The 27,723-nt window shown below is 38.0% G+C and overlaps 1 protein-coding gene across 1 annotated transcript in view; it reads right to left on the bottom strand.

The window, feature by feature from the left end:
- Acaca (acetyl-CoA carboxylase alpha) overlaps nucleotides 1–27,723 on the bottom strand; it is a 263,758-nt gene that overhangs the window by 45,895 nt on the left and 190,140 nt on the right. The window contains exons 42-45 of the mRNA XM_051183059.1: nucleotides 18,675–18,944; nucleotides 14,647–14,744; nucleotides 10,798–10,918; nucleotides 10,374–10,484 (exon numbers count right to left, since the gene is read on the bottom strand). Coding sequence (XP_051039016.1) covers nucleotides 10,374–10,484; nucleotides 10,798–10,918; nucleotides 14,647–14,744; nucleotides 18,675–18,944 — 600 coding nt within the window. The remainder of the gene's footprint in view (nucleotides 1–10,373; nucleotides 10,485–10,797; nucleotides 10,919–14,646; nucleotides 14,745–18,674; nucleotides 18,945–27,723) is intronic.

Raw genomic sequence — 27,723 nt, 5'->3', positions numbered from 1 at the left:
TTTCTTGCCCATGTATTTCACTATTGGGCTGTTTTCTTTTTGATTTCTGAGAATTCTTTATGTATTCTGGATTATATCTTTTATCAAATATATGTTTTCCAAAGATGTTTGTTTGTTTGTAGACAGGGTTTCTCTGTGTAGCACTGGCTGTCCTGGAACTAGCTCTGTAGACCAGACTGGCCTTAAACTCACAGAATCCACATGCCTCTGCCTCTTCAGTGCTGAGATTAAAGACATGCACCACCACGTCTGACTACATAGATGGATTTTTATTTTTTACATTTGTTTTTAGTCACCTCCTGACTTTCTAAACATACTGGCACTTGAGGCAAATGGTAGAATGACCATAGCAGCCAGACATCAGTTTGGTACTCAGCAGAGCCTGGTTTCATGGACAGTAACAGATTCTTCCTCTGTAGTTTTCTTTTGCATTTTCTTGTTTATATGGGTGGGAAGCATTTAAAAATTTTTTAATTCCTTACTAACAGTCATGTCCAAACATTAGCCTACAGACTACATGTATCCTGAGACAGGCATGAATGAGTGCCACATGTTTATAGATGACATCATATCTGTAGTGTCTAAAGATTGGATATTCTTGCAAATGAAAAGTTTATTTTAAATACCATGAAATCAGGAATCATGTTATCTTCACAGCAATGAATACATGACAAAATTCCAAGGACACTATAGAAACTCAACACAGACATATTTAATAAGCAAATAACACTACTAGAAACAGTATGTTAGTGATATAATGTGTAGTGTAAAAGGGAAGCAAATGATTTATTCCTTTTTGCTCTATTTGGTGAGGTGCTAGGTGATGTTTGTGAGTTGTTATTGGTTTCTACCACAACCCTTAACATTTAGTGTGTGTGTGTGTGTGTGTGTGTGCCTGCATGTGTGCGTGCATGCGTGTGTGTGCACATATGCTTCTGTACCATGGTGTATATGTAAGTCAGAGGACAATCTATGAAAGTCAGTGCTCTCTTTTCATCATGTGGGATCTGGGGATGGAAATCGGTTTCTTAAACTTGGCAGCAAGTGCCTTTACTGGCTGAGCCATCCCCCACTAGACCTCTAAAAAAAAAAAATCTCTACATGGGCTAATATTAAGTCAGCAACTCTAGTCACGTATTATCAGGGATGCTATACTACATTGTATAAGCTTGCTTTATTAATTGAGAAAAGATGTCTTATCAATGAGTCAGGTAAACAAGATATTCAAAAGTTGATTATCTGCTAAGATGGCCTAACTCATCATATTTGCATGTTAAACTATTGACTAAACTAGAATGAATTATTTTACTTAGTAATACTGGTCTCTCAAATTTTCAGATATTCATGTTATTTTTAAAGGACTTAAATCCTAGACACTAAGACATTATTAAAATTAGGAATTGGTCAAGACTCAAGCATAAGAATGTGAAGCTCAGGCATGGTAATCTGGACTTCAATCTAAAAAGCTCTTCGAGCTTCTCTTATGATTCAATACTCTTGTCTGTGTACATTAGCTGATTAGACTGTGTGGTGATGGCCACTCTGAAGGAGAGGGACATAGATTTGGATCCATGCACAGGCGATATTTACTAGAATGATGAACAGGCAGGAGTCGGAATTCTAAACAGTCTAGAGTTCCAAGTCTTTATCATATTCACACAGCAGTCTGTGCACAGCAAGGGCTCAGGTCTATCTTCTTCAGAAAAGACTGTAGTCCTTGCATTTCTAATCTACCAACATGTGCAGTTCTTGCACTTTTAATTTATGGGTGTTGGGGGGCCCCTCTGACTTGGGAACATATTGGCTTGGTTTAATGCTTGGAGATTATTAAACTTGGAGCTGTGTTCCACTATCAGGTGTACAGATCTTTTATTTAGAAGATATGGTGCTCTAAATGCACAAAGAGCTCCCTGTCACCTTCACATTAAAGCCCCTAGTGCCTGGTAAATGGAATTATATAGCTGTCATCTCCTTTCCCCAAAGTTTTAAGAGTACAATGGGCTCATTTTTTCACACTCCATCCCAGCTTCAGAACTAAGAGACCTACTTTGTATTGATTTAAGGTCTCAGAAATAAATAAACCTGCTTCACCGCTGTGATTCACAACAAATTCATGATACACTATTGCATGATATATTTCAAGCTCTGGCTCCAGCTCTCTTTTTCCTCTGGTGAGTGATGGGGGAGGTGGGAGGTAGCAGGGAGCTGCAAAGCTGACAGCCTGATGGTTATTGGAGATGGCTGAGGACTGCAAATCTAAGAGGAGACACTATTGGAGGAGTACAGGATTTTTAACTGGGAGGCAAGGGTGAGAAGCTAATTTACTTGATTTCCAGACTGGGGTTGGGGGAGAAGAAAGGTTGAAGAGAGAGGAGAGGGCTGACAGGGTAGTAAGCTTTAAGTGAAGAACAATCTAAAAAGGAACTATGAACATGTATAGACAGAGAAAAGCGAAGAAAACATACCAAACAATGGTGTAATGAATGGATGACTAGAAAATGAAGGAGCTGAGGGCAAGATTCTGCCTAAGAGGACCATATTCACAAACATAAGCAGGCACTTAGCTTGAGTTGAGGGGAAGTGCTTTTACTAGCAGCAGAAAGTAAACCACATAATGTGTGAAGTAGAGGCACTTCTTCATGCAACACTCAAAGGACATCCCAGAATCTTGGAGGGTGAAATAGTTATCCTGGATATGGGGTAGAGATACATCAGAGATCCACATACATAAGGTGATCTAGAGACTGCACCTGAAGTGAGGGCAACGAATTCTATCAGGTTAGCTTTGTTTGTGTGTTCTCAAGGCTTTGTGTGCCTCAAAATATGACACCTTTAATGATTCTACTAAACCTTGGTCTCAAAGAATTTTAGCTATTACTCCTAAAGGCCTATTCTCTAGACTAAATTATGACCTCTGACAAAACAGCAGATGACAAAGCAGAAGATAACTGGTCCCAAAACGTCTGTAAGACACTGTAGGAGATCCCTACGTCTCTACAGCACAATTAACTTTTAACTGCTCACTCGTTCTCTCTTCCCTCCTTTTCCTCCCCCTCTCTCCCCTCCCCAAACCCCAGGATCTCACCATGTAGCTCTGACTGTCCTTGAACTCACTATATAGACCAAAATCGTTTCAAACTCAGAGATCCACCTGCCTCTGCAGGGATTAAAGACAGGAACCACTATACCCTTCAAGATAAATTTTAATTATGTAATTTCACTATTATATACCATAATACATAACATCTTTTAAAAATTCCACTCATAACCCATTCTTTCTGTTCCCTACTTGCAGACTAACACACATCTTCATAGCATCATTAAAAGGAATTTAAGAGCTTTTCTGGACTTCTATTTTAAGGTAAACAATATATTATATGTTTCTTATATTTTTGTTTGTTTTTGCAACAGGGTTTTTTGTATAGCTCTGATTGCCCTGGAACTCACTTTGTAAACCATGCTGGCCTCAAACTCAGAGATCTCCCTGCTTCTGTCTCTGAAGTGATAGGATTAAAGGCGTGTACCACCACTGGTTTATGCTTCCCATTTTACACAGAGGACTAAAGTCCAAAGTTACTTGCAAGATGGGGACTGAGCAATCTTTGTTAAAGATTCTGTGTGTTGGTTAGTTTTTGCCAACTTCACATAAACTAGCTTCTCCTGGGAAGAGGTAATCTCAACTGAAGAACTGCCTTCATCAAACTGGCCTATGGGATATGTGTGTGGGGAATTTTCTTGATTAATGATTGATGAGGGCCCAGCCAACTGTGGGCGTGCCACCCCTGGACAAGTGGTATTGCTTGTACAAGAGAGCAAGCAGACTGAATAACCCATGGGGAACAAGACAGCAGCTTTCCGTCCATGGTTTTTCCTCTGCTTCTGCATGAGTTTCTATCTGATGTTCCTCAATGACAGACTATGATCAGGACATAAAGTCAAATAAACCTTTTTCTCCTCAAATAGCTTTAGTCATGGTGTCTCCCATAGAAACAGAAAGCAAATGAAACTTTTAGCACATTTCTACTATGTTTGTCAGTGATTGATCACTTCTCTGTCTGATTTACCAACATTTTATCAATGTGTAGAAGATGAGCTGGAAAATTAAGGACATCTGGCCACTACAATATTCTCTCAGAATTCAGTCATAGTGTCAATGCAAAGCTTACTTAGTACTTAGACAAGATGCTAAAGAGCCTCTTCACAAAGGAGAGATTCCATTTGGAACTATGGGAATATAGGGACTTTCTATTGCAAAAATAGGTAGTAAGGGACTTTTGAAAATGCTAATTGATGAACTGGTGCTTTGAGTGATTGGGGCTATTGTATCAACAAGTCCTTGGGGATCTTTTGGAGACAGATGACTGGCACATATACTACCCTATCATGACCAAACATGGTGCCTCTCAATGATGAACCAAAGTGTGTTAATGATCTTTAGATAATATCTACTGGGACCATCAATATGTAAATGTACTACTACTACAGCGAGAAAAGCCATCTAAGTTAAAAAAAAAAAAATCTTTGCCTTCAGAGAACCAGTAAGTTTAAAGAATTCTGTGTTTATATTTCTTTTCCAGGGTCTGGAAAATGAACTGTGGTAAGTATAGACCTGGAATGTATATTACAGAAGACTACAACAGCACCAGTGCTTCTCATCTAATCTCCGCAAAAGCCTTGGTATGTAAGTATTATAAGGGCCTCCTGTTTCACAAATTAATAAAACTGAAGCAAACACTGGGGGTGGGGGTATTAATAAAATGATCAAGGTGGTAATTTGTATGTGGTAGAGGCAGAAATTAAACCTGAGGAGCCTGGCTCTAGAGTCTTCTTATGTTGATAGTCTATGGACCTCTTTCTGTCAAAGGACCAATGCTGCCCATCCCACAATGATAGTTAAGGAATTTTTCCTTCCCTTCTTGAATTTCCCTAATTCCCTCATGTTGTATGTGATAGCATCATGGGTCAGCATGAAAACTGTATACAGTATAAGCCCCTGGTCCCATCCCACAGACAAGTCTCCTTCATTTGAACCCTAGTACTACATTCAAGAGCCAGATGTAAGCCAGGCAGTGATGGTGCATGCCTTTAATCCCAGCACTCAAGAGGCAGAGGCAGGCAGATCTCTGTGAGTTTGAGGACTGTCTGGTCTACAGAGTTGAGTTCCAGGACAACCAGGACTATTATACAGAGAAACCCTGTCTCGAAACAAAACCAAAGAAAGAAAAAGGGAGAAGAGAGACAGAGAGGGAGGTAGGGAGGGAGAGCGGGGGAGGGAGAGAGGGGGAAAAGGGAAGAGAGAGAGGAGGAGAAGGAGAGAGAGAGAGGGTACCAGATACAGTTCATGTTGCATTGTGCAACTTTTTTGGACTAACTCTCAAAAGCAAAATTAGGACAAAGTAGGTGACTCAGGGGATAAGAGCATACACTGCTCTTCCACAGGACCTGCATTCAATTCCCAGTGTCCATATGAGGCAGCTCATACCTACCTGTGACTCCAACTACTGTGGAACTGGATGCCTCTGGTCTCCAAAAGCACCCACACTTACATGCACACTCCCACTGCACACATACACATAATTAAATAATAAAAAATGAATCTTAAAGAATACCAAGATAAGCAAAATTAGGCCCTTAGAGGACTTAGAACTCTCAGCCATGTGTACTATACAATTACTTTTTTTTTTTTTTTTTGGTAGATTCAGTGGAAAAAGAGGCCTAACTTTACTAAAGGGAAAGATTATGGGATTTCTTTTCCTCCTAAAAGAGAAGTAGAAGCTTAAAAAAAAAGTTTACCCCAAGGAAGTCACATATTACCTTTGGAGTAATCAATCCCCACACATCACAGCCATTAGGAGAGACCTTACCTCCACAGACAACTGCTATCCAGAGCATACCCATAAACCACAAATTCCGACTGCTGTCCAACGATAGGGCTTTCATCAAGTCTGAGGCTGAGAGATAGCAGACTCTGGCATATATCAGTGTTCCCTTAGAACAGAGGTTCCTCTGGTCTGTCTGCCACTGGGCACTATGTTAAACATGTGAAACAGAAACTGAGAGGAGCTCAGGGAAAGGAAATATTACTGAAAATGTCCAAAAGGCACCCTAACTTACGAGTTTATGACTGCAAATCATCTCAGCTCCTCAAGGGTCTATGCTACCAACACTTCAAGTACACAACTGCTGCCTTTGTCACACGAGCATGAGTCCCTTCACACAAGGCGGTCAGTCACACCCATCAGACTGGCCACATCATCCTGAGGACTTAGCCACCTGCAGCCTATAGTCCCTAAAGTCCTGCCTACTGTAACCTTGAGAGACATGAAGAAGCAAACCCTTATGAACTTCTGTTTATGTCTTCACTTTCAACACTCTCTTGTGGACACTAAGCAGAGCATGAGCCCTTCATAGTGAAGCTGAAGTTCACGCTCTAACTGATCCAATCATCACCTGTTTCAATATTGTTTGGGCAACTTGTCTAACCCTAAACAACAAGCAACTGGAAAGAAGCTCTTGATTTTGAGTTTCAAATGTTTCCCCTATAACCTCTGTACACTCCTTTCTTATTCTTCACCCCAATGTTTAACATAAAGGTTTACGTGTGAAATCTGCACCAAAATAGTCAAATCCAGAAACCATCTCTCTCCTCAAGTTGGTGATATTCTGAGTACTCTTTATAATTAACTGCAGGTAAGAAAACATGGCAGGTTATGAAAGGAACATAAATATTCTGATCACAAAGTGAAAAGGATAAAAATACAAATGTGGAAAATATCTTCTGGTTTGGAAACAAAATAGACTGTGGCAGAGAACAGTACTGAAGAATAAGATGTACAGAAAATTTGACAAAAATGGAGAAAGAAGAATACAATACTTGTATTTTTTATGTAAGTTACTACAGGGGGAAGAGAGGGAAGAAGAAGAAATCTCTTAAGTAAGATTCTTTGGAAGTAAAGGTAGGAAGGTGTACACTAAAAACAGGTCACCTACACCATGTGTGTAGAGATGAAATGGAGCCATAAAAGCCCAATGCATACATGCAATGTAGTAAGTTGGAAACTATGTGTGCTGAAGCTTCTTATCTTTTAAATGAACAAACAGCTTACATGTTGCTGCATTACATGAGCAGGATATATGGCATGTTAACCCTTTCTCTTCCAGTTTCCCATGTTAAGTTAAATCAGAGATGGGACTGGAAGGGGTGGGAAGAGTTGGGAGAAAATCCAGTAGAAAGTTTTTTAAAAAAAAATCTCTGTCTCAGCAAAAGTTTTCATTAAAATTTTAGACAAATGATCCCTGTGTCCTTCTCTCTTGCTGCCTGGGGCTCCATGCTATTTCTATGCAAATAACAACCTCGTGGTTTATATCTTATTATTTCCACCGGAGCTGTAGCGACATGACCTGAGACGTGTAAGAGGTGGGATGGGGGGTGGTGGTGGAAAGGAGAGAGAGAGAAAGGCAGAAAGGGAGAGAGAGATGGAGTGGGTGTTCACTCAAGTGTGAAAAAATATTGTCAGGAGTGAGCGTCAAGAACAAAAAAATTGCAGGGATAACGTGTTTATTTCAGTCCCCTACCCCCACCCTACCCCCACCCCTTGCAAACCAGCACCTTTTAAAATTCATTGGGCATCAGGCGATCATGCACAATCCATCTGCTTTCACTTTATCATTTGCATTTCATGCCTCCTGGCTTTTGATGTGCTGATACTTTGATGCAGTCAGGAGACTCGCATTATCATTATTTCAATTTTCAAAGGGGTCAACGGGATCAGCACTTGCACACACAAAATCTTTTTTCCCCTATAACCTCTGTACACCCCTTTCTTATTCTTCACCCTAATGTTTAACATAAAGGATAAAGACTGCAAAAGGTGAGTATCAGATGTTTACAGTTTAATATTGTATATAAGCCTGCATATACTGCCTACATTTCCACTCTATACATAGGTACACAAATACAGTGAGCAAATGGTCAAGGCTTAAAATGAAGCCACATAGTACTTTAAATACACAAAGACTTTCTCATACATGAACACGTGGGGAGAAGTGCATTCAGAAAAAGAGAGAGGAATCTACAAGCAACACAGAAACAAAGAGAGGTCAACTCACATGAAAGATGTATACTGAGAGTGACTAGCACAGCCTGGGAGTGTGATAGAAAGAAATGTGCAGAGAGAGAGAGAGAACTAGAAAGAGTAAGGATGTTAGAAGACATATTCAGGAGTGAGTCTGAGGCAGCATTCTGAGCGAGGAAGCTCTCTGATCGTGTCCCTTTTCATTCCTGATAAGCAAGGGGCCAATAGGACAGTCTTAAAAAATGTGCATGAAATTTGGTGTTTTCCAGCAACAAGACTTTGCACTAAAGAGGTGCAGACATGAGACAGTAAAGCAGGTGGAGAGGGATTTGGTAACCTCTACAAAGAGTACTCCCTTTAGCTAAATGATCACGCTTTCCTGGGAACCAACATTGTCAAGCTACAAGCAGCCCTGTAGGCTAGAAAGAGGTGAATACTGAATTTGACCAGAACAGATTTTTAAGAAAGAAACTGCTAGTGTTTTCTTCTTGGCACAAATGAAATTAACTAACAAGATGCACAAACTTCCTCAAAACAGAAAATTTTTGTTGTTCAACAATCTCAGTGTGTAACATATTGGGGTGGGGGGTGCACTAATGTAACCATATACTTCAGAAACACAATATCCACATAAGAAAACATCACAGAAATACACGGCTATGTAACATTTTAAAATTCTATTCTCATAGAAAATGGTATCTAAAACTCTTTTCAATGTTCATCAAAATCTGATCCTTAGATAATATCCAAAGGGCAACTTGAAAAAAAAAAAAAACTAGGACTCTCAGCAATTTTTCTCAGTGCAATAATCTTCAGTCATGGCAGTTCTGTACTTTCATTTATGGGCTGGTCCTGCTTCGCCTTTCCTTACAAAGAAAAGCAAATCCAAAGGACACAGTTCATAAGAAGGCAGAGAACAAGCTCCCACATCAAACAATTCCCGTGATTTCTGATATCCCCTCAAGCTAATTAGGCAATGAAATTACCAACTTTCCTTTTTAAAATGGGAATGATAGGATTGGCCAGCTAGTCCCTATATTCTTTCATTTAAATAAAAACCAAACCTTAAAAAGAAATTAAAAAGCACTTCTACTACACAAGTGTTCTTTTTCAGAGGTATATTTAGAGATTTCTCAAAACAGCAAAATTGCACATCCTCAACACCCTGACCATACTGCAAAACCAAATGTCATAAACACAATTTCCAGTACAACTTGGTATGTGTATAATTCTACAAGAGCAGCCACCAAGCCACATAAGGGAGATCAATGAAAACCTACACTTTATGCCGAGTACCTGTATGTCTTTCTTTAGCTTCACAAAATTAAGGTGCAAATTAACACCCCCCCCTTCGGCAGACAAAAAGGCTGTAGAGCTGAATGTTAGCTGAATGTTATATACTTGTACAATGGAAGCCAAGTAATTTCATACATATATTTCTTGCTCTGGAGAGAAAATAAAGTGTATGTGAGAGACAGAGAGCTAGAGGGAGGAGAAGGCTGCACTGCCTTGGTTAATTTTACTTTGTGAGCAGTAACCTCACCATTTTTTTTCCCTTTTAGAAGAGCCCTGTAACCTTAGATGTATCACCATGTTCTGAAAGAGAAGGTACATGTCTGTGTCATTCCTTCCCCTAGCAATCCATCGATGTTCTCCCAAATATTTTACCATTCATTATTTATTAAGCATGTCTACTAATCAAGTGTTCTTTTTCAGAGGTATATTTAGAAATGATTCAAAACATTAAAATTGCACATCCTCAACATCTTGACCAATGTTCAATCCATACTGTAGAGGAAAAAAGGACAGAAGCCAGTACACTTAAAACATAACAGCTCTCTGTGAGAGAGCAGATCTCTTCACATATCAAAGGCTGGAACAAAACAGAAGCACTCAATTCTCAGTCTTTCTAGAGAGAAACTATAATATGACCTCTTTGGAGCAAAGGTTATATAGTTTGTTCCCTAGTATACATATATTATATACATTCTGTATCACAAACATAGTATATGTTTATATATATATATATATTTCATGCATATATAATACACACACAATTTGCAGTCATGCCTGGTACACAAGTAGGCACTCAAAATATTTAATTGAGTGAAATAAATGAATGAATAAATGAATGAATAAGCACTAGAGGAATGGTAAACACTAGAGGAGTTACACTGAGGAAGGCATGGGATGAATGCTGCCCTGTAGTCTGGTCCTTGAATTAAAAAGTCACATTCTTCAATGAGTCTTCAATAATTAAACAATCTCATATATTTGTCCCAAACCCTGGCAACTTACTTTGTTGAGGGCACCAGCTCCTGTCAGAATTAAGTGAGAATTCTCAACCTGGATGGTTCTTTGTCCCAGCCGGACAAGGTAAGCCCCAATACCAATGGCCCGGCATGTAACCTTAAAAAAGAATAAATTCTGCATGTCACTTATGACTCTGTCTCCCAAGCACTGGGATTAAAGATGTGTGCCACCACCACCCAGCTTGATTACATTAAATTTGTAGATGTATCATTTTCAGAAAATAATGTCATTTAGGACTGAACAGCAGTAAGGAAGGGCAGAAATAAACCTAGATAGACACTCTGCTTTCAATAAATTGCATACCTTGTAGGGAATGTTGCTCAATGGTAGAAAGCACTTGCCTAGCTTATATGAGGCCCTAGGTTCAAAACCCAGCACTGAAAGGAAACATCATTCTATGAATATTTACCAGGCTGATGGTAATGATCTCATCATAAGCCAATGAAGATTCTCCAGCAATCATTCCAGAACCCCGAAGGTTCTCTGCTCCAAGTCCTTCTTCTTTTCCAATAATATCTGTAATCTTATACCTATTGGATACAACCATGCCAAATCATACAGGTTAAACACAGTAATAGTAACTCATAAGCAAAACAGCAACTATTATAAGACCATATAATACAAACACTTTAATTCTATTTATGTTCTTCCTGTCTAAGCATCTCAATATTAGCTTGGACACTACTTATTTGGGAGTGATATTCTGTAACAGAAACAACAAAACCTGGAATTAAGCAGCTAGGTTAAATTTCATTAATACAAACAGTGGTATGGCTTTGAGGATAATTCTGTAAAATGGGGAGCATAGTATCAACTTAAGATATGGGAGACACGACAGTTAACGTAACAAGATGACATGACATATCTCAGATTTTAAAAGCCCTTTCTTATATCCTTGAACATATTTTTAAAAAAGTAGGGTTGTCATATGCCATAACCATTAAATAATCTTAGACAATTTAATATAGGAATGAAAAGTACAAACAGAGAGGAAGTGGAAATTCTCATCCCTCTCCTCGTCAAAGATTAGAATAAAGAAGGTCAAAACAATGTATTCCCCTTACAAATAACAAGTTTATTGGTAAGGGGTCCTGGCTATGAGTCCTGATGTGATGTATGCACAAGTGAAATGCTGACTAAGTTGCCTAGAAAGCATCCAGTGGGTCTAGTGGGAGTCGCTCATCTGTCTTCCCAGCAGGGGATTAGGAGGGATAGCTGACAATGGTAAATGGGAGATGGGGAACAGAGCAAATAAAAGGAAAGATCCAAGCACCACACATACACATGCACAAATATACATGCACACACACACATGGGAAAGTACAAGGCTAGAAGCAGAGATGGGCATATACGGTATGTTGTTCCTGGCACAAGGCAGGCATTAGGTTTTATTTTAATTTTCATAAGCTGAAATAATAAAATAACAACTTTATAATGGCTCTTAAGTGACTCCATTCCTATATTTTTCTGCTCCTTTCCATCCCTTCCTCCCTCCACTGACTCCATTTCTTTGTCTTAGCTGTGGTCTGTGACTATCTCTGCTTCTCAGATTGCTCTAGCTTTCTATTTTTAGCCTCTTCCAATACCAAGTTATTCCCAATTCTTTTTCTCCTATATATCTAGACCTCAGATTCTAGAGTTTTGTTACCAATAAAGCTAATCTTCTATAGAAAGAAATAGGAAAGAGCCAGCAAAACTTCCACCATACCCACACCGTATTCCAAGACATTCCAACACCACAGTGAGACCCTAGGACCTTCAGTATACTTTTAGAAAAATACTATAACATGTGATATCTATTAGACCCTGTGTGAATGATTAGTTTTAGGAAGCTCACAGCTTAATGTAAGATAGAATATTGTCAAAAGAAATGCAGTACTATCTTTACAAAGACAGGTTCTTGCAATTTTTGTGGAACAGATGCAAGCACAAAAACCAAAGAAAAACAAGAAGTGAGGGTGGTTATATGCAAGGTGACTCCAAGGTCTGAATAGTCTGCAAACATAGTTATCACACTATTAGGTAATAGTCTCAGATGTTGGATGTAGAGATATGAAGAACAGTTCAAGACCATCCTTAATTACATAGTAGGTTCAAGGCTAGCCTGAGGTACATGAAACCCTGTTTCAACACTCCCCAATCCCCTACCCAGAAAAACAAAAATGAGATTTCCCCCCACCAATTCACATGCATTACTTTATTCAAGTGATCATTAACCTCATAGTACAGAAACACTTAGGATGCTGTTTGCATTTAATTACTTAATTTAAAAAAAAAAAAAACAAAAAACCAAACAAACCTAAACAAACTCTGTTTAGAGTTGTTGTAAAAAAAAATTTAAGATTCTAAAGTGCCATGAGCCAGGCAGTGGCAGTGCATGCCTTTAATCCCAGCACTCTAGAGGCAAAGGCATGCAGAACTCTGTGAGGTGGAGGCCAGCCTGGTCTACAGAGCAAGTTCCAGGACAGCTAAGGCCATACAGAAAAACAAAACCAAAAAACAACCGCCCCCCCCCCCGAATATGCCATTAACTAAGGAAAACCTATGGTATAACCTATATGAAGAAAACTATAAAACATTAAAAAATATACTTCAATAAATAAAAAAACATGCCATGTTTCTTTTTAGGGAAATTAAACAGAAAGCTGTCAGATCCCTATAAATTATATATAAAACTAATACAATCCAAATTAAAGTCATTATGGAGAGTTTTTTGGTGATCAAAACATGTGCTAAGCCATGGGTTTGTTCTCCAGCACCACAAAAACAAACAAAAATCAAAACAAAACAAACAAACAACAACAAAAAAGCACATCAGCTAATTGCAACTTGAAAAAAAAATGTGGGAAATCTGTCCCATAACAATAGTTAAAACAGTGTGGCAATGGCCCAAGAATATAAGAATTAGTCAATAAATAGTACAGCAATTAACACTGTAGAATATGCTTTCAGAGATATTATCAAACGTTCAGCCTCACTGGTAATCAAAAATGCAAGATAAAATTTGTTATCTTTAAAATAATACTCATTATTGTAATATAGTAATAATTATTTTATTAACAATAACTAAAACAAAATGATGACAGAGAACAGTTAAAACAGGAAGGATGTGCTATGACACACTCATTGACTGGGCATGCACATCTTGGGAGAGCAATTTGAAAAAAATTTAAAAACCTTTAAATATGGACTTTTGACCTGTTACCATCTAGAAATTAACTCAAGGGGTTATACAATGTCCTGTTTCAAGATCTCCTAACCCTCCCTCAAAAAAGCCCTCAAGACTGAAACCGTTCCTGCCATTAATGTGCTGCATTGCTTTATTTAAGTGATCAAGCTGTTAGGACACACACACTTGAAGATGTTGCATTTAACTACTTAAACAGGCCGGGTGTTAGCGGTATACACCTTTAGTCCCAGCACTCGGGAGGCAGAGGCAGGAGGATCTCTGTGAGTTCGAGGCCAGCCTCATCTACAGAGCGAGTTCCAGGACAGGCTCCAAAGCAATACAGAGAAACCCTGTCTCAAAAAACCAAAGCAGACAAACAAACAAAACCCACTTAAACAGAAACATCAGTGTATGTTTTAGCTTATGGATATAGTGGAAAAAACTTTTGGCATATTCAGGGTGCCAAGAACAAAGAAACCTTGATAACCTAATTAGGAACAGTTCTAAAAGTGTATGTAAGAAATATTCAGCTCAGAGATATAATAGTGAAAAGCTGGAAATGGCCGCATGTTTAAAGCGATATATTCATTATGATGAAATATTACATAACTATTAAACTTCATGCTTACTTCTGAAGAAAGATTAGCTTTATTTGTAATGAAACTCTAATCTGAATATAAGAAATTTCCCTAAAATAAATTTTAATTTAAAGGATAAATTTAAAAGAAATTCTTATTTACTATAATCCCAATTACACAGAAAGTAAAGATAACAAACAGAAAGGACAGTAAGAATAGCATAGATCCATAATTGTGACTTCAGGGTAGGCCTGTGGCAGATGTTTTGCATTTTATTCAGAATTGTTTATACATTTCACTGTTTCTCAAATGGGCAAATAATATAAATATTACCTAAAAGTCTCCATCACTAGCAGGGCACTTCAGCTAATAAGTAGTAAAGCTAAGGCAAAAACTTACGATGTCTAGATTATGCAACAGAGCTTTTCAAGGTTATAGGAGCACAAAAGTAAGGAAATATCCTCTTTCCTTTGAGAATCATGGCCAAACCATCTGAAATATAAATACCCACCTGGATTCCCCTTCATCCTCCACATGCTCACAGTGGACAGAATTGAGAGCACTGACTCTTTTATAATCCTGGGGTGTCAGATATAAATACTTGTATCCCTGTGAAGCACAAATAGTTTTTAACTCATTATCTGCCATTTACACATAACCAAGACAGAGTCAAACACATAATGAAGCTTGTTCCAAAGCTAGTTTTAAAATGATAAATCATTACAGTTACTGTCTAACAGAACCCTAGTATAGGCAGTTTAAAAAATGAAGCTCCTACATTGTATTCACTGATGGTCTGCCCTTGAAACAAGATACCCTATAGTTATAATTTCAAGTATGTTCCAGTCATTTCATTTTTTCAATAAGGTTAAAGGGTCATTTCTGGGTCTTTAGTGACACTTCCATTAAAGATATCAACATGTGATTCAGGAATTGTGTGAATTACTGCACTTCACTCAAATCCATATCATCATCAAAATAGAGAGGGGTAAAATATGACTGAAAGATCACAAATCTGGGAAATTAATATTGAAATCAGAAGCCTAAGCAGTACAGTCTGCACGTATAATTTATACTTTTGCATTCTTCAATAAATAAGTACTATTTATATTCAAAAACTATATTAATACTTAATGGTTTATTTACATGCACACATGTACAAACTTACAGTTAAGGCAGAGTACCATGTTATACATGTTTAACATGCTATATGTATTGATTTTTTGTACAGAGATATGGCACAACCATCATGACTAATTCTATACTTCTATTACCCAAAAGAAACACACACTTGCTAGTAATTTCCATATTATTTTATAGATGAAGTTCAATGAATTATAGTTTACATTCACTAAAAATCCATTGACTTTGTTGTAAACGTATTTATTTATTTATTTTTGGAGACAGGGCTTCTCTATGGCTTTGGAGGCTGTCCTGGTACTAGCTCCTGTAGACCAGGGTGGTCTCAAACTCAGATCTGCCTGCCTCTGCCTCCTGAGTGCTGGGACTAAAGGCGTGTGCCACCACTGCCCAGCCACAAACTTTTATTTTTGAGGCATTGTCTGGCTATGCTTTCTAGACTGGCCTTAGCATCCAAAGGACTTAGAATCACAGAGTCCAGCAACCATACCCGGCTTTAAAAGTTATAATCTGATGAGTTCTGATAAATGTGAATACTTGTGTAAGCACCACCACAATCAAAATAAAGAATGTTTTTATTACACCTTGAAAGAGTCTTAAACATAAGAACATGAAAGGTAGGAAAAGAAGCTGAGAAAAAGGAGCCACAAAGGTAGAAAAACTAAAGGAAGAAGTATTTTAAAGATAAAGCAGGGAACAATAGTGTCAAATGCTGCTCAATCATCAAATAACTACTAAGATAAGGACCAAGAATTCAATGTCGAATTTGTAACATACAATTTCTGGTGACCTTGATAATAGTAACTTGATTATAATGGTTCAGGTACAAGCTTTACAGAAGGGGGTTAAGAGGATAAGAAAAGAGCCTGGAGACAGCAAGAGCAGACAACTCTTTAAAGAAGTTTTGCTCTAAAGGAAAGAAGGAACAGAGTGAGTTGCTTGAAGGGTATGTGTCTGAATGTCAAGGGGAGTTCCAAGAGAGAGGAAAAAGATGATGAGCCAGAAGTGAGAAGATCAAAGGTATAAAGGGAGAGATGGCTTTAAAAGGGGTGGGGAATATTCCATTAAAGCTCAGGAGTGGGGTAGAGAGGAGTGGAAACAGACACAGTAAGTGCTCATTTACACAAAGCCAGAGCTTTTTTTTGTTTTGTTTTGTTTTGTTTTTGTTCTCTTGCAGTACTGGGTATGAACCTGGGGTGGAAGCAAATCTTCCTTTTTCTTTTTTGTTTTGGAGCATCTTGGGAAGGAAGTGAGGACTGATACTGAATAGGGAAGAAGGTGGAGAGGTGCTGAGGACAGAGGAGATGTGAACCATCAATCATCCAAGAGTTTAGGAAGCTCAGATGTAAAAGTAGAACCAGCCAGAGAATGTTTTTCTTCACCTGTGTTTAGTTGTGCAGATGCCATGTGGAGGAGGTGGACAAAGTTAGTTTTAAAAGTTTTTACTTTTAAAGGCAGAGAGTAAACAAGGAACAGAAACACAAAAAGATGACAATTATATTATCATGAATCTTGGAATTTATAACAAGTTGAATGAACCAGGTACAGGCCTGTGCTCCCACCAGAGTAGGGCAGACCTCTGTAAATTCAAGGACAATTGGCTCTACATAGTACATCCCAGGCAAGCTAAAGCTACATAGAAAGACCTGTCTCAAAACAATATAACAAAACCAAAAACAAGAAACAAAAACAAAACAGTAAAAACCTACCAAATAAATTGTAAGAAATGGGAGTATGAAAAATGGAAAGAAAAAAGAAAAAGTGATAGAATCATAGTATTTGTAGGCATAAAGGATTATTGGATTTTAAGTACTATAGAGAAAATGAGTACATGGAACACATATGATGGCTTTTTGCCAGTCCAGTTCTTGCTCCACTGTTGGTTGCTACATAGGTATGTGAGATGACCTCTGCTTTATCAAGTTCAGAAGCTCTAAGGACAATAGGATGGAAGGATAGCAAAGAGGGATGCTTGAAACATATTTTAGAAAAACTGAGCAAAGAGGGACCATCAGAGGAGAGAATCTTTCCTAGTTATGTGAAAGATCATCTATGTAAATACAGCAATACACAAGAATTATCACATGACTAAGCAGCATTGGAGAAAGTAACAATATATTAGAATTAAAAGATGCAAAGTGGGCTGGAGAGGTGGCTCAGGGGTTAAAAGTGCTTACTACTATTGCTCTTGCAGAACCCAGGTTCAATCCCCAGCACCTGCACAGGAAGCTCATAAGTGGCTGTGATTCTGTTCCAGAGGCTCCAACATTCTCTTTTGTTGTCCACATGTGCTTGCACACACATGGTATATATACATTTTATGTGTATAAAATAAATAAATTTGGGAACTGCAGGGATGGGTCAGTGATTAAGAATGCTTTCTGTTCTTGCAGAGGACCAGAGTTAAGTTCCCAGATCTATGTTGGGCAGCTCACAACTGCCAGTAACTGCAGCTCCAATTCCAGGGGATCTGATACCTTTCTTCTGGCATCCAAGGGTACCAGTACACATGCACCCACCCCAAACAAACACAATAAAAAAAATAATTTTTTTAAAGATGCAAAGATAAAGAGGCTATAATCAAAGGGTGGGGAATAGTAACAAGTAGCATAATGTGAGACTATAAGATGGGATTCCCCCATCTCACCCCACAAGGAAAAGGGTCTGGAAGTGGCAGTGAGAATTAAGAACTATACTGTTCCCCCCTCCAAGCTAAGGAGCACAAGGGAAGGAGAACACAGCTGCTACTTAGGAAGGAAACAAGGGAATTAGTGTCTCTAGAGACAGTTTCCAAGTAGAAAAGCAGTTTTTTGAAGAACTGATAAAAGATTTTGCTGATAACTAATAATTGTTCCTAAGTCCCAGAAGTCACAGTAAATGTATTGCTATTTTTTTCTTCTAATGTTCAACCACAGAAACAGTCACATGTGTAAAAGCTGGAGGATAAACCAGATGAATATACTGAAATCCTGTCTCTAACACAGTCTTTAGCTTTGATGTTGTCTGTTTCTCGGTGTGAGGACTGAATTCAGAGCCTTGAGTGTCCAAAGCCAAGGGCTCTACCACTAGGTTACTCCAGCTCTTAAGGAAGGTGGTTTTCTTATTTTGTTTTAAATTACATTTATTTTGCGTATTATGTATGGGGAGTGGTTGTGCCTGTGGAGGTCAGAGAACATGATAACTGGCTCTTTCCTTCTACCTAGGGATTGGACTCAGGTCTGAAGGGCTGGTAGCATGCACCTTTCCTTCAGCCATTTTACCGAGCCCTAAGGAATTTTCTTAGGTAATTTTGTAAATGCTACCTTTTAAACTTAAAGCTTTTTCTTCCTCTCACACAGGAACACATCCTCGTGCATAAACATGCAAAGTCATGAAGTGTTATTTCCTTGTAGACTGTACCTTGTAGGGATCCTCCGGATCTACCCAGGCCACGTGGAACATATGACGGATTTCTTCTGCCAGTCCAATTCTAGCTCCACTGTTGGCTGCCACATAGATACGTGGGATACCTTCTGCCCTGGCAAGTTCAGAAGCTCTGAGAAACAGCAAATCCTCTTGAGGCCCAAAGGACCCAATCCGATATGTAATGTCATTGCCAATGACAATGATATCTCGGCCATCTGGATATTCAGGGCTTTTAAGGCTCATTTTCCAAGCTACCATGCCAATCTACAAAGACAGAAACAGATGAATACAGCTTCTTACATGCATTTATTTTTCAGGTTCCTTGAAGGTAAGATACTAGATTTAGATACATCCTTTAGAAGATATGCATGTTGAAAGATTCAAGCTCCTTCTTGGAAAACAGAAAAATATTCTAGGACACTGTTGTACATTATTACGTGTATTCCAAAGTTGTCTCAATTCTTCGATGGATTTACTAAAAGAAAACGGGAAAACTCCCACATCTAAATGCACTCAAAATTACAAGTTGAAGAATGCTGTGGCAGTGGAGATAAGTCTAGAATAATCATTCTACCCAACTGCACACTAAGACACTATTTTCAGCTTTAGTGAGATTTGTTTCAAGAAACTTTTAGCATATAAGGGATAGAAAGAGCATCAGCTCTCACAGACTGTCCAACTTTTGTGATCTGAGGCCTTTTTATCGTCCTCTATGAAAGAAAGATTCTTCACTGGCTCAGTAGAAGTATTTTCCATTTCTGCAAGGATTTACTATTGCTCAGCACTGTATCTTTGAGAGCAACTCTTGCTGCTTTCTTCAGCTCCAGAAAACCAATGGAGGCACAGAGCTAATCTCCTGATGCACTATGATGTATGTAAATCTCTGCTCTCTGTTCAGTGGCATTTGACCAGCCACACAAACAAATGATACAGACTTGAAAGACAGAGGTGACATGTCTCTTCTCAAACTCTCACAGTCCTCTCCTTTTTAATCCCCTTCTATATGAGAGCTACTCAATCCTACTTGTTCATTTGCTAGTCTCATTTCTTTCCTATTCACTTACACCTCAGTTACAGCTGCAGTTTTTCATGTCTGCCTGTCTGTTTCCCATATACCTGGATAAATAATGCTTTCCATTCTTTTCTCCTCTTTTTTTCCCCGTCTCCTGTTTCTCTCCCTACCCCCACTACTCATACCTAAACACAAAGCCTACCAGATGAACATTTCTGGTCCTGCCTAATGGAGCCCAGCCACATCTGCAGCCGTGGTCCCTCATCCCCAGGCTGCTGCATATCACCTCATTGGGGAACTGGCCATCAAGAAGGGCCATTAATAGATGTAAATAGCAGCATCTCTGGAAAGCCACATGCATCACCCAGACTCAACCCAGCTAGTGATCATAAGCTCTGAGTACACATTCCTCAATCCAATTGCACATCCACTGTAATCAGGATGGTTGAAGCTTTCTACACAGCTATTTGTGATTCTCTGCATTAAGAAATATATATGAAACACCCACTGATAAATATAAGCTATTTAATATATCATACCATTGGCCAAATACAAAATGGATGTAATATAGGAGAAAAATTTCAATCACTTTCTGAGACAAGATATTGCTCTATCCGCTCATTAAAGACAAATAAGGAAAAAGAAGCCTACCATCTGACTGTGGCACAGAGAAACCCCAAATATCAGGATAATCTTAAATTAAAAAACAAAAAAACAAAACAAAATAAGAAGGCTTTAACATAATGCATGTGTGGTGAGAAATATTTTTTTTTCTACATTCTCATGTTCTGTTTTAGTTAAACCCCTCATTTGTTTTTAAGAAAAAGAAAAGCTATTCACTGTCTACTTTCTTGTAAGTGTATTTGTAGTTAGGAAGATTGGCTTTTACAGCAAATTTTATGCTATATTAACCTTAGCCACCCAGGCCAGCTAATATACAAGTCCTGAAGAATCTACTTTGGCATTTGTGTGTTAATGTAAACACTGTGACTGTGTAGCACTGGGCAGGCAAATAATACTCTTATCTTTCCTTATTATCTAGGGACTCCTGTGTCACTTGGGCAGTCAGTTCAGCAACTGGCCAGGTCATTATGCTTGCAAAATTGATTTCTAATTAGGTGTCAACACAGCAGCACCAAGAACAGTTTTTCCCCCTCTTCAGTTTTTTAAGGCAGGTCATGCTATATGGCTTTAGATGACCTGGAACTCACAATCCTCCTGCTTCAGCCTCCTGTGAGTTGGGATTATAAATACACAATACTGCATCTAGATTTACACGATACTCATTCTTTTATCAATGTCTTTCTTTCATTGATCAGCCCCTACTCTCTACCTCCTACACTAAACATACCAGAACAGAATTGAGAGTGTTAGGCCAGTCCCAGTACAGTAAGGATCCTGATGAGAAAATATTCCGTTTGAGTTAGCACAGTGAACACACGAGGAAGCATTTGTGGTTCAATTAACATTAAAATTTGAATTTCATTGCTAATCAAACAGTAGGGCATATAAGGGTAAACATGGGCTTTGGAGTCGCCCAAACTTCGATCTACAATCGAGGATCTATCATTTATTAGCTTAGTGACCTTGGTATATATTTAACCTTATTGAACTTCAATGCCTCTACATGAAAGACAAAGAACACCCATGAGTTTGATGAACTACTGGAACCAGGACTCTGTATTAAATCCAACACACAAAGCTTGCCTTTTTCTTACCTCTTGATCTGAATCCTACCTATTTCAAAGTTTCATTCAAGCTCTATTTCCTTATTAAAATTTCTCCATCCTAAAGTGACTCCTGTATTCCTGTATGCTCTGATCTCTTACTAAGATCTTCATGCAGAGAATTCATTTGATAATAGATCAGATACCACCTAGAACTAACTACTTTCTGTTGTTGTTGTTGTTTTTTGTGACAGCATTTCACTTTGTAGCTCAGGCTGGCTTAGAACTCATTATGTAGCACAGGGCTGTCCTCAAACTCATGGTAATCCTCCCATCTCAGCCTCTTGAATGCTTGATATTGCATGCATGAGCCAACACTCACAGAACAAACAAACAATACTAGTTAGAAATACTTGGAAAGCAATCAACAATGTGGTTAAAAACACTGGTCATAACCAGTATCAAAAGATTATAGATTAAGAGTACTAAGTACCATTAAGTGAACCTATAAGGTAAGAATAACAGCTATCGTCAAATGAATACCTACCACATACTACACAGCACTATAAATTGACAGTGATTATGAGATTGAGTAAGTTAAGCTGTCTTGGTCCAAATGTCAGTTTCACACTAGTTGTAAAACCTCGTACACAACAACCTTCGACAAGCCTCACTTTCCCCAATTATAAAATTTTTCTTAAGGGATTGTTGTGAAGAGCACAATGAAATAGTAAAGAATTTCATACATAAATGTTCTTAATGTAGCTGTTATCATAACAAAGGTAGCTGTTACTGTCGTAAGGAAACTGGGGCACAAAGTAACTTTGGGGGGGGTGCTGGGGAATCAAACAATGGCTCCACACATACTAGGTACACACTCTACCACTAAGCTATACCCTCAGCCCAGTACCATTTTTTTCATAGCTAGTGTGAATTGTTTATTTTTTAAGGTAAGGCTCACAGGAAAAAAAATGCTGTTTATTTACTAGAGAAATTATAGAAATATATTTCAGAATATTATTATTGTCTTTAGCTGAATACAACATGATGTTGAATATTAATTACAGCACAAACATAAATGTTACTAATTGCTAACTGTGATGTGGCTTTATGGGTTGGATCCTGGAATAGAAAAGGTATATTATTAGGAAAAAAAAGAAAATCAGTGAAATTCAAAAAAACACTTTTTTATTTTATAGAACTGCAGCAATGATAATTTCTATATAATTATATGATGTTAATACAGGGGATATAAAGAATATAGTTCAGTGGTAGAGTGCACACTATGGGGCACCCACACACATACATGCAAGTGTGTAGGGAAAATGCATGAAAAAACCCTCTATACTGTTTCTGTAACTTTTCTGAATGTACAATTATTTTAGAATAGTGCAAACCTGTAATTGCAGCATTCTGAAGGCAGAGGCAGGAGGAACACAAGCTTAAAGTTCCAGGCTAGCTTGGGCTTCTGTTATGCCTACTTCTAACTATATACTGTATGGAGTAACTGTTTTCTTACACATGCACACACACAACACACACACATACACATACACACACACACACACACACACACACCCCTACCTCTTTTTGAAGCAAAGTGAATTGGATAGTTGGTTCACTATTAGTATTCTGAATAGCATTATAATCACGAAACTGCTAAGTGCATGGTCCTGATAGTTAAAACATAGGATGTTGTCAGTTGGAGCAAAAAGAGAATGGCTAAAGTACAAAGAAGGACATGTTACTGGGATTTAGTGTGTATAAGAATTATGGGTGAAGATGTGTCAAAAAGAAGTGTAGAGTTTTAGTCTTTGGCAGGGAAGAAACTTTTAGCCAATTTAAGAATTCTTGATTGTTTTGTTTTCTCAAAAACGAAGTGGTGACTCTGAAGATTATGAATAGCATTAAAGCTAAGATATAGCACACAATTGGAAAAGAACACAAAAATGCACACATACCTATTACATAACTGTAATAGGTAAATCAGCGTGGTAGTTAAGGATATAGACTCAGAAGTCATATTCTTAGAAGCTGAGCGTGTTGGCACACACCTGTAATTCCAGCACTTGGGAGGCAAGAAGACTGAGTTACCCTGCAAGACACCTCTATAAGCCCAGCCCTTAAGTTCCAGGCCAGTAAGGGTTATAAGGCAATTGCCTGTTTCAAAACAAACAGAAAGAACTATCTTAGGCTGTTGGGAATATCGTTTTGTTTTTAAGAGAAGTGCTCTGTGGTGCTGTGGTAGAATGTAAACACATGTATACACAGGTTTATACAATATTAATATCTCTACCTGAGAAGAAACTGCTTCTCAGTGTTTTTTTTCTGGTCTGATGGTTAAATACATATTTATACTTTTAAAGTCAATATTTGTATAAAAGACAAGAACAGTGCCTATCAGCTAAATACATATTTAGGACTGTACCACATGTATTACAAACATGTACTAAAATCGAAAGCTTATATTTATACAGAGCCTTTCATCTTGAAGGGGACTAAAGAGTTTACAAACATATGTACATAAAAGGGCGTTAGTACTGACAGGCAGGCAAAGTATCAGTTCCCACTTCCCTATGTCTCTTAACAGTCCTGGATAGGAATACACACAGAGTGTCAACAGACACAGGCCTGTAACAGCTGCAAAGGCATTAACACAATAATCCAGTTGGATCATGCAGGCACTGAGAAGACAGCAGCTGGAAAACAGCAACTGCTTTCCTCTGATGTAGAAGCACTATGGCCACTTCCAGCTTTGTGTTTTTAAATTATTCTCTACCAAATTCAACTAATCACTTGACAAAATTGAATTTGATACTGAAAATGGTTTCTGAATGCAAAACGCTTCGTCTGATGATTGAACACTAGGTTGAAAAACGCTTCCTCTTGCCCTTGATTTGAAGGGGGGGTGGGGTGGGGTGAGGGGCAGGGTTACAACAGTCAGGAGAAAAGACTCAAAATACTCTAAGAATAGCTTTGTCTCAGAGGATTTAGCACTACATCAAAAGCCAGTTATTTTCTCCCTTCCCCTTTTAATTGGGACACCATAAGTTCTACAGTGTAGTTACTTTATATATGTGGGTCTATATTATATACACAATGAAGTTTTCACATCAGTAACTGCAATTTTATAAGGATATACACAACATGAAATTAGGCACGTAGCACTCATTGACTTCACCCAAGCCCAAACAACCCTATATATTAACAGAATAACCACCAAGGGAAATGTTGTCTCCGAGTCCTCTTTTTCTCCAATTCTTTCCCCCCTCATATTTTATGTAGATGAAATCTGGTAAAAATGAAACTCCAGGACTGAAGCCTGAAGAGAACTGAAAGGCTGTAGAAGCAACCAAAGGGCAACCTGCGACCTATTTGTCTGGTTGGCTTCTTGGTGATGGCAGTACAAGCATCCTTTTCCCTGGCCATGCCTGTCTACAACACTGACTAACATTAAAAGTTTTAAAGTGCCAAATTTCAGATATAAATATTTCCAGCGAGCAGGTGTCTTAGGCTTAGGGCTAGCAAGTCAATCTAATTAATTATCAAAGGTGAAAAGAGGAGGCAGACCAAAAGAGCTACAGTGAATAAGCTAAAGATGAGCAGAAACAAGTGTTTATTTTCCTTATGCAAGTCCTGAGGAAGAAAATAATTCTCAGGCCACATTTTGATTCTGGAATAAACATGCTCAAATGAGGGAGGAGGGAATAGGGAGGGAAAAGCAAGCAGAAGAGAACAGTCTTATTTAACTGTTTTTATGTGGGTAAAATGATTTGTGCCATGGTATTTCCATAAGAAGTGGGACCATTATTTTCCTGTAGAAACACATTTGGTTTGAAAAGTATCACTGGACAGGACGTGAAAATCAAACCAAATGAATTATTCACAACCTCCGATCAGAGGTGATCATTATTTCTGATGCTCCAAACAGTGATTAGGATTCTACCCTGAGATGTCATTTTCTCGCTGAGTAACATGAGCAATAGAGAAAGGCATTATCTATCTATCCATATATGTATTTTTTTTTCTCTTGGGAGGACCCTGGTTTAATGTTACTATAACAGATACCAAAAAAAAAAAAAAAAAAAAAAAAAAAAAGATAATATTAACATTTATTCTGGTGGTACCCATAAATGCCATTAGTCTGACATGCAGTGTCAACACTAATCATGGCCCAAAATTAACACCAAAATTGACATCAACATTAATTGTACTATCAGTGTGACTAGAATGTACAAGTGCACACAGACATTTCCCAAAGATGCTGCTGTTATCATAAAACTGCAACATTAAGTTCAACAGAAAAATGTGAAGGAAAAGCTAAGGGGCAAAACATGACAGGGTTCGGTTTTGAGGGTGGTGGGAGCAGAAAGGGAATCTTTGCTGTAGTTGCCTTTCTTCTATCCACACTTTCAGTTCAGCTGTATCACACTTTCCCACATAGATTTAGGCACAGGCTGGCTGTGGCTGAGGTGGATATGTTTGTCATTTCCCATGCTAAAGTCTACAATAGCTATTGTTCTAATTCTGCCAATACTAGGGAGATAACTACTTGCAAAGCTGAGATGGGTGGTGACAATGCATCACAAAAATGATGGATAGAATGAACTTGAACCTGAGCTTCTTTTGGGTACTTATATCAAAATTTACCTTTTGTCCTTTTAAGTAGAGATATAGCAAATTAAAGCTATACTTTTAATTAAAAACTATCAAAAACTGCCATAATAAAAATGACAAATTATAGAAAATATTAAAAGCTTTTAAAAAATGTATTTTTAAGCCATAAGACAATGTGGTATTTGACTTAATTTCTTCTGTTTGTGAAAACTATGCTAAAAATAGTTACTGCCTTTCTATGCTATATGATCTGTCAGATACAGTGTGTCTCATTGCCTAATGTCATAACAATCACAAGAGCTCAAGACAACTTTCTTGACAGCTGAAAACTTAGGTTTTTATTCTTAATTTAAAAATGTAAAGCTACCTCAATCCCTCTAATTAAAAATTGAAATGAGGGTATCATTGTTATAGGATAAAAATTTCAACTATATGAAAATATAACCAAAGATTACAATAATAATCTTATACTAGGGAATAATTTCTCCTTGTGATATTTACATATATGAAACCATAGTAACTTTATATATCTATATTCAGTATTTTAATTTTGTTACACATGCCATGGAATACATACACACCAGTGTGGTACTTGAGAAACAGGGCACAGATCTGACAGATAAAGAAGTTAATCAAGCAAGCTACTGCAGTTCTAGAAGCACTGCCTGTTAATCGCATGGACAGATGTTAATCTCTGGACACAGTGCCTCATTCTTGGGAGTCATCTGTTGCCTTAAGCTGGAGCTGTGGTTTCTTGACACAGGGTACTATGCTACATCCTTTTTCTTTTTCCCCAGGAAAATCTTAAAATTTAGAATATATAAAAAACCTCTGGGAAGAGGATTCTTCTAAGGGCCACCTCTAGAACTGACATCTGGACACATGTCAAAGAAAAACTAAATGTCCTGCTCTAGTGTAACAGGAACTTTAGGATTTTTTTCAGTTAATTAAGCTCACTAAACATTGGTTTGTTAACAATCAGTCAAAACCAACTAACCAACCTGATGAGATATCCAATGCCAGCAAAAGCCATCTGGAAGGAATTCTTAGAAAAGCACATGCATCCAAATTCATTAGAAGTAATTCCATTTGGGCAGACTTACTTTTCAAAATCAGCCTCAAACATTTTCTAATGAAGGGATAGAAGATCATTTTAGACCAAGACTTAGAGCCAAATATGCTCACTTAGACTAGGGGTAATAGAAAAGTATGTTTAAAAAAAAAAAAAATCCTGTCTTACCACATATCCTATAATACATGTTTCTCTACATTTAGATTTTCTATCTTGCTAAGCCTTGGGGCTGGGACTGAACCTACAGCCTTCTCCATGTCAGACTAGCACTTTATGACTGAGCTCCATCTGCTATCTTTGGAAGGAGTCAGTGTTTTCTTCTTCTTTTACAGCGCTTCTGTGTCAATACAAATTAAGAGTATTTGTGTGCACCTCGTAGTTGGCTATGACACCATTCTACTGTAGATCGCAAATACTTAAAGATGTTCTCCTGTCTTCAAGCATAGATGGGTGGCTGTGATTCCTCAATAACTTCAGAGTTCATGGTCTTCTGCTTTTCTTATGTTTTTGGTTGTGAGCCTGCTTAAATGGCTGAGCCGCCTCTCCAGCCCTGGTTTTCTGCTTCTGTAAGGGCTCTTCCAGAGCTCACATGCTGCTCAGCACAATTAAAACAAGCTACTTTCTAACACATGCCTCATAAGACAATACTGATTTAATTTTAACATTCAGCATTTA

This window comes from Phodopus roborovskii, unplaced genomic scaffold (genome assembly GCF_943737965.1).
Source record: "Phodopus roborovskii unplaced genomic scaffold, PHOROB, whole genome shotgun sequence".
In the NCBI taxonomy this organism is placed as follows: Eukaryota; Metazoa; Chordata; class Mammalia; order Rodentia; family Cricetidae; genus Phodopus; species Phodopus roborovskii.
Note: the sequence above shows the minus strand (reverse complement) of the source record. Positions and strands in the feature narration are given on the sequence as shown.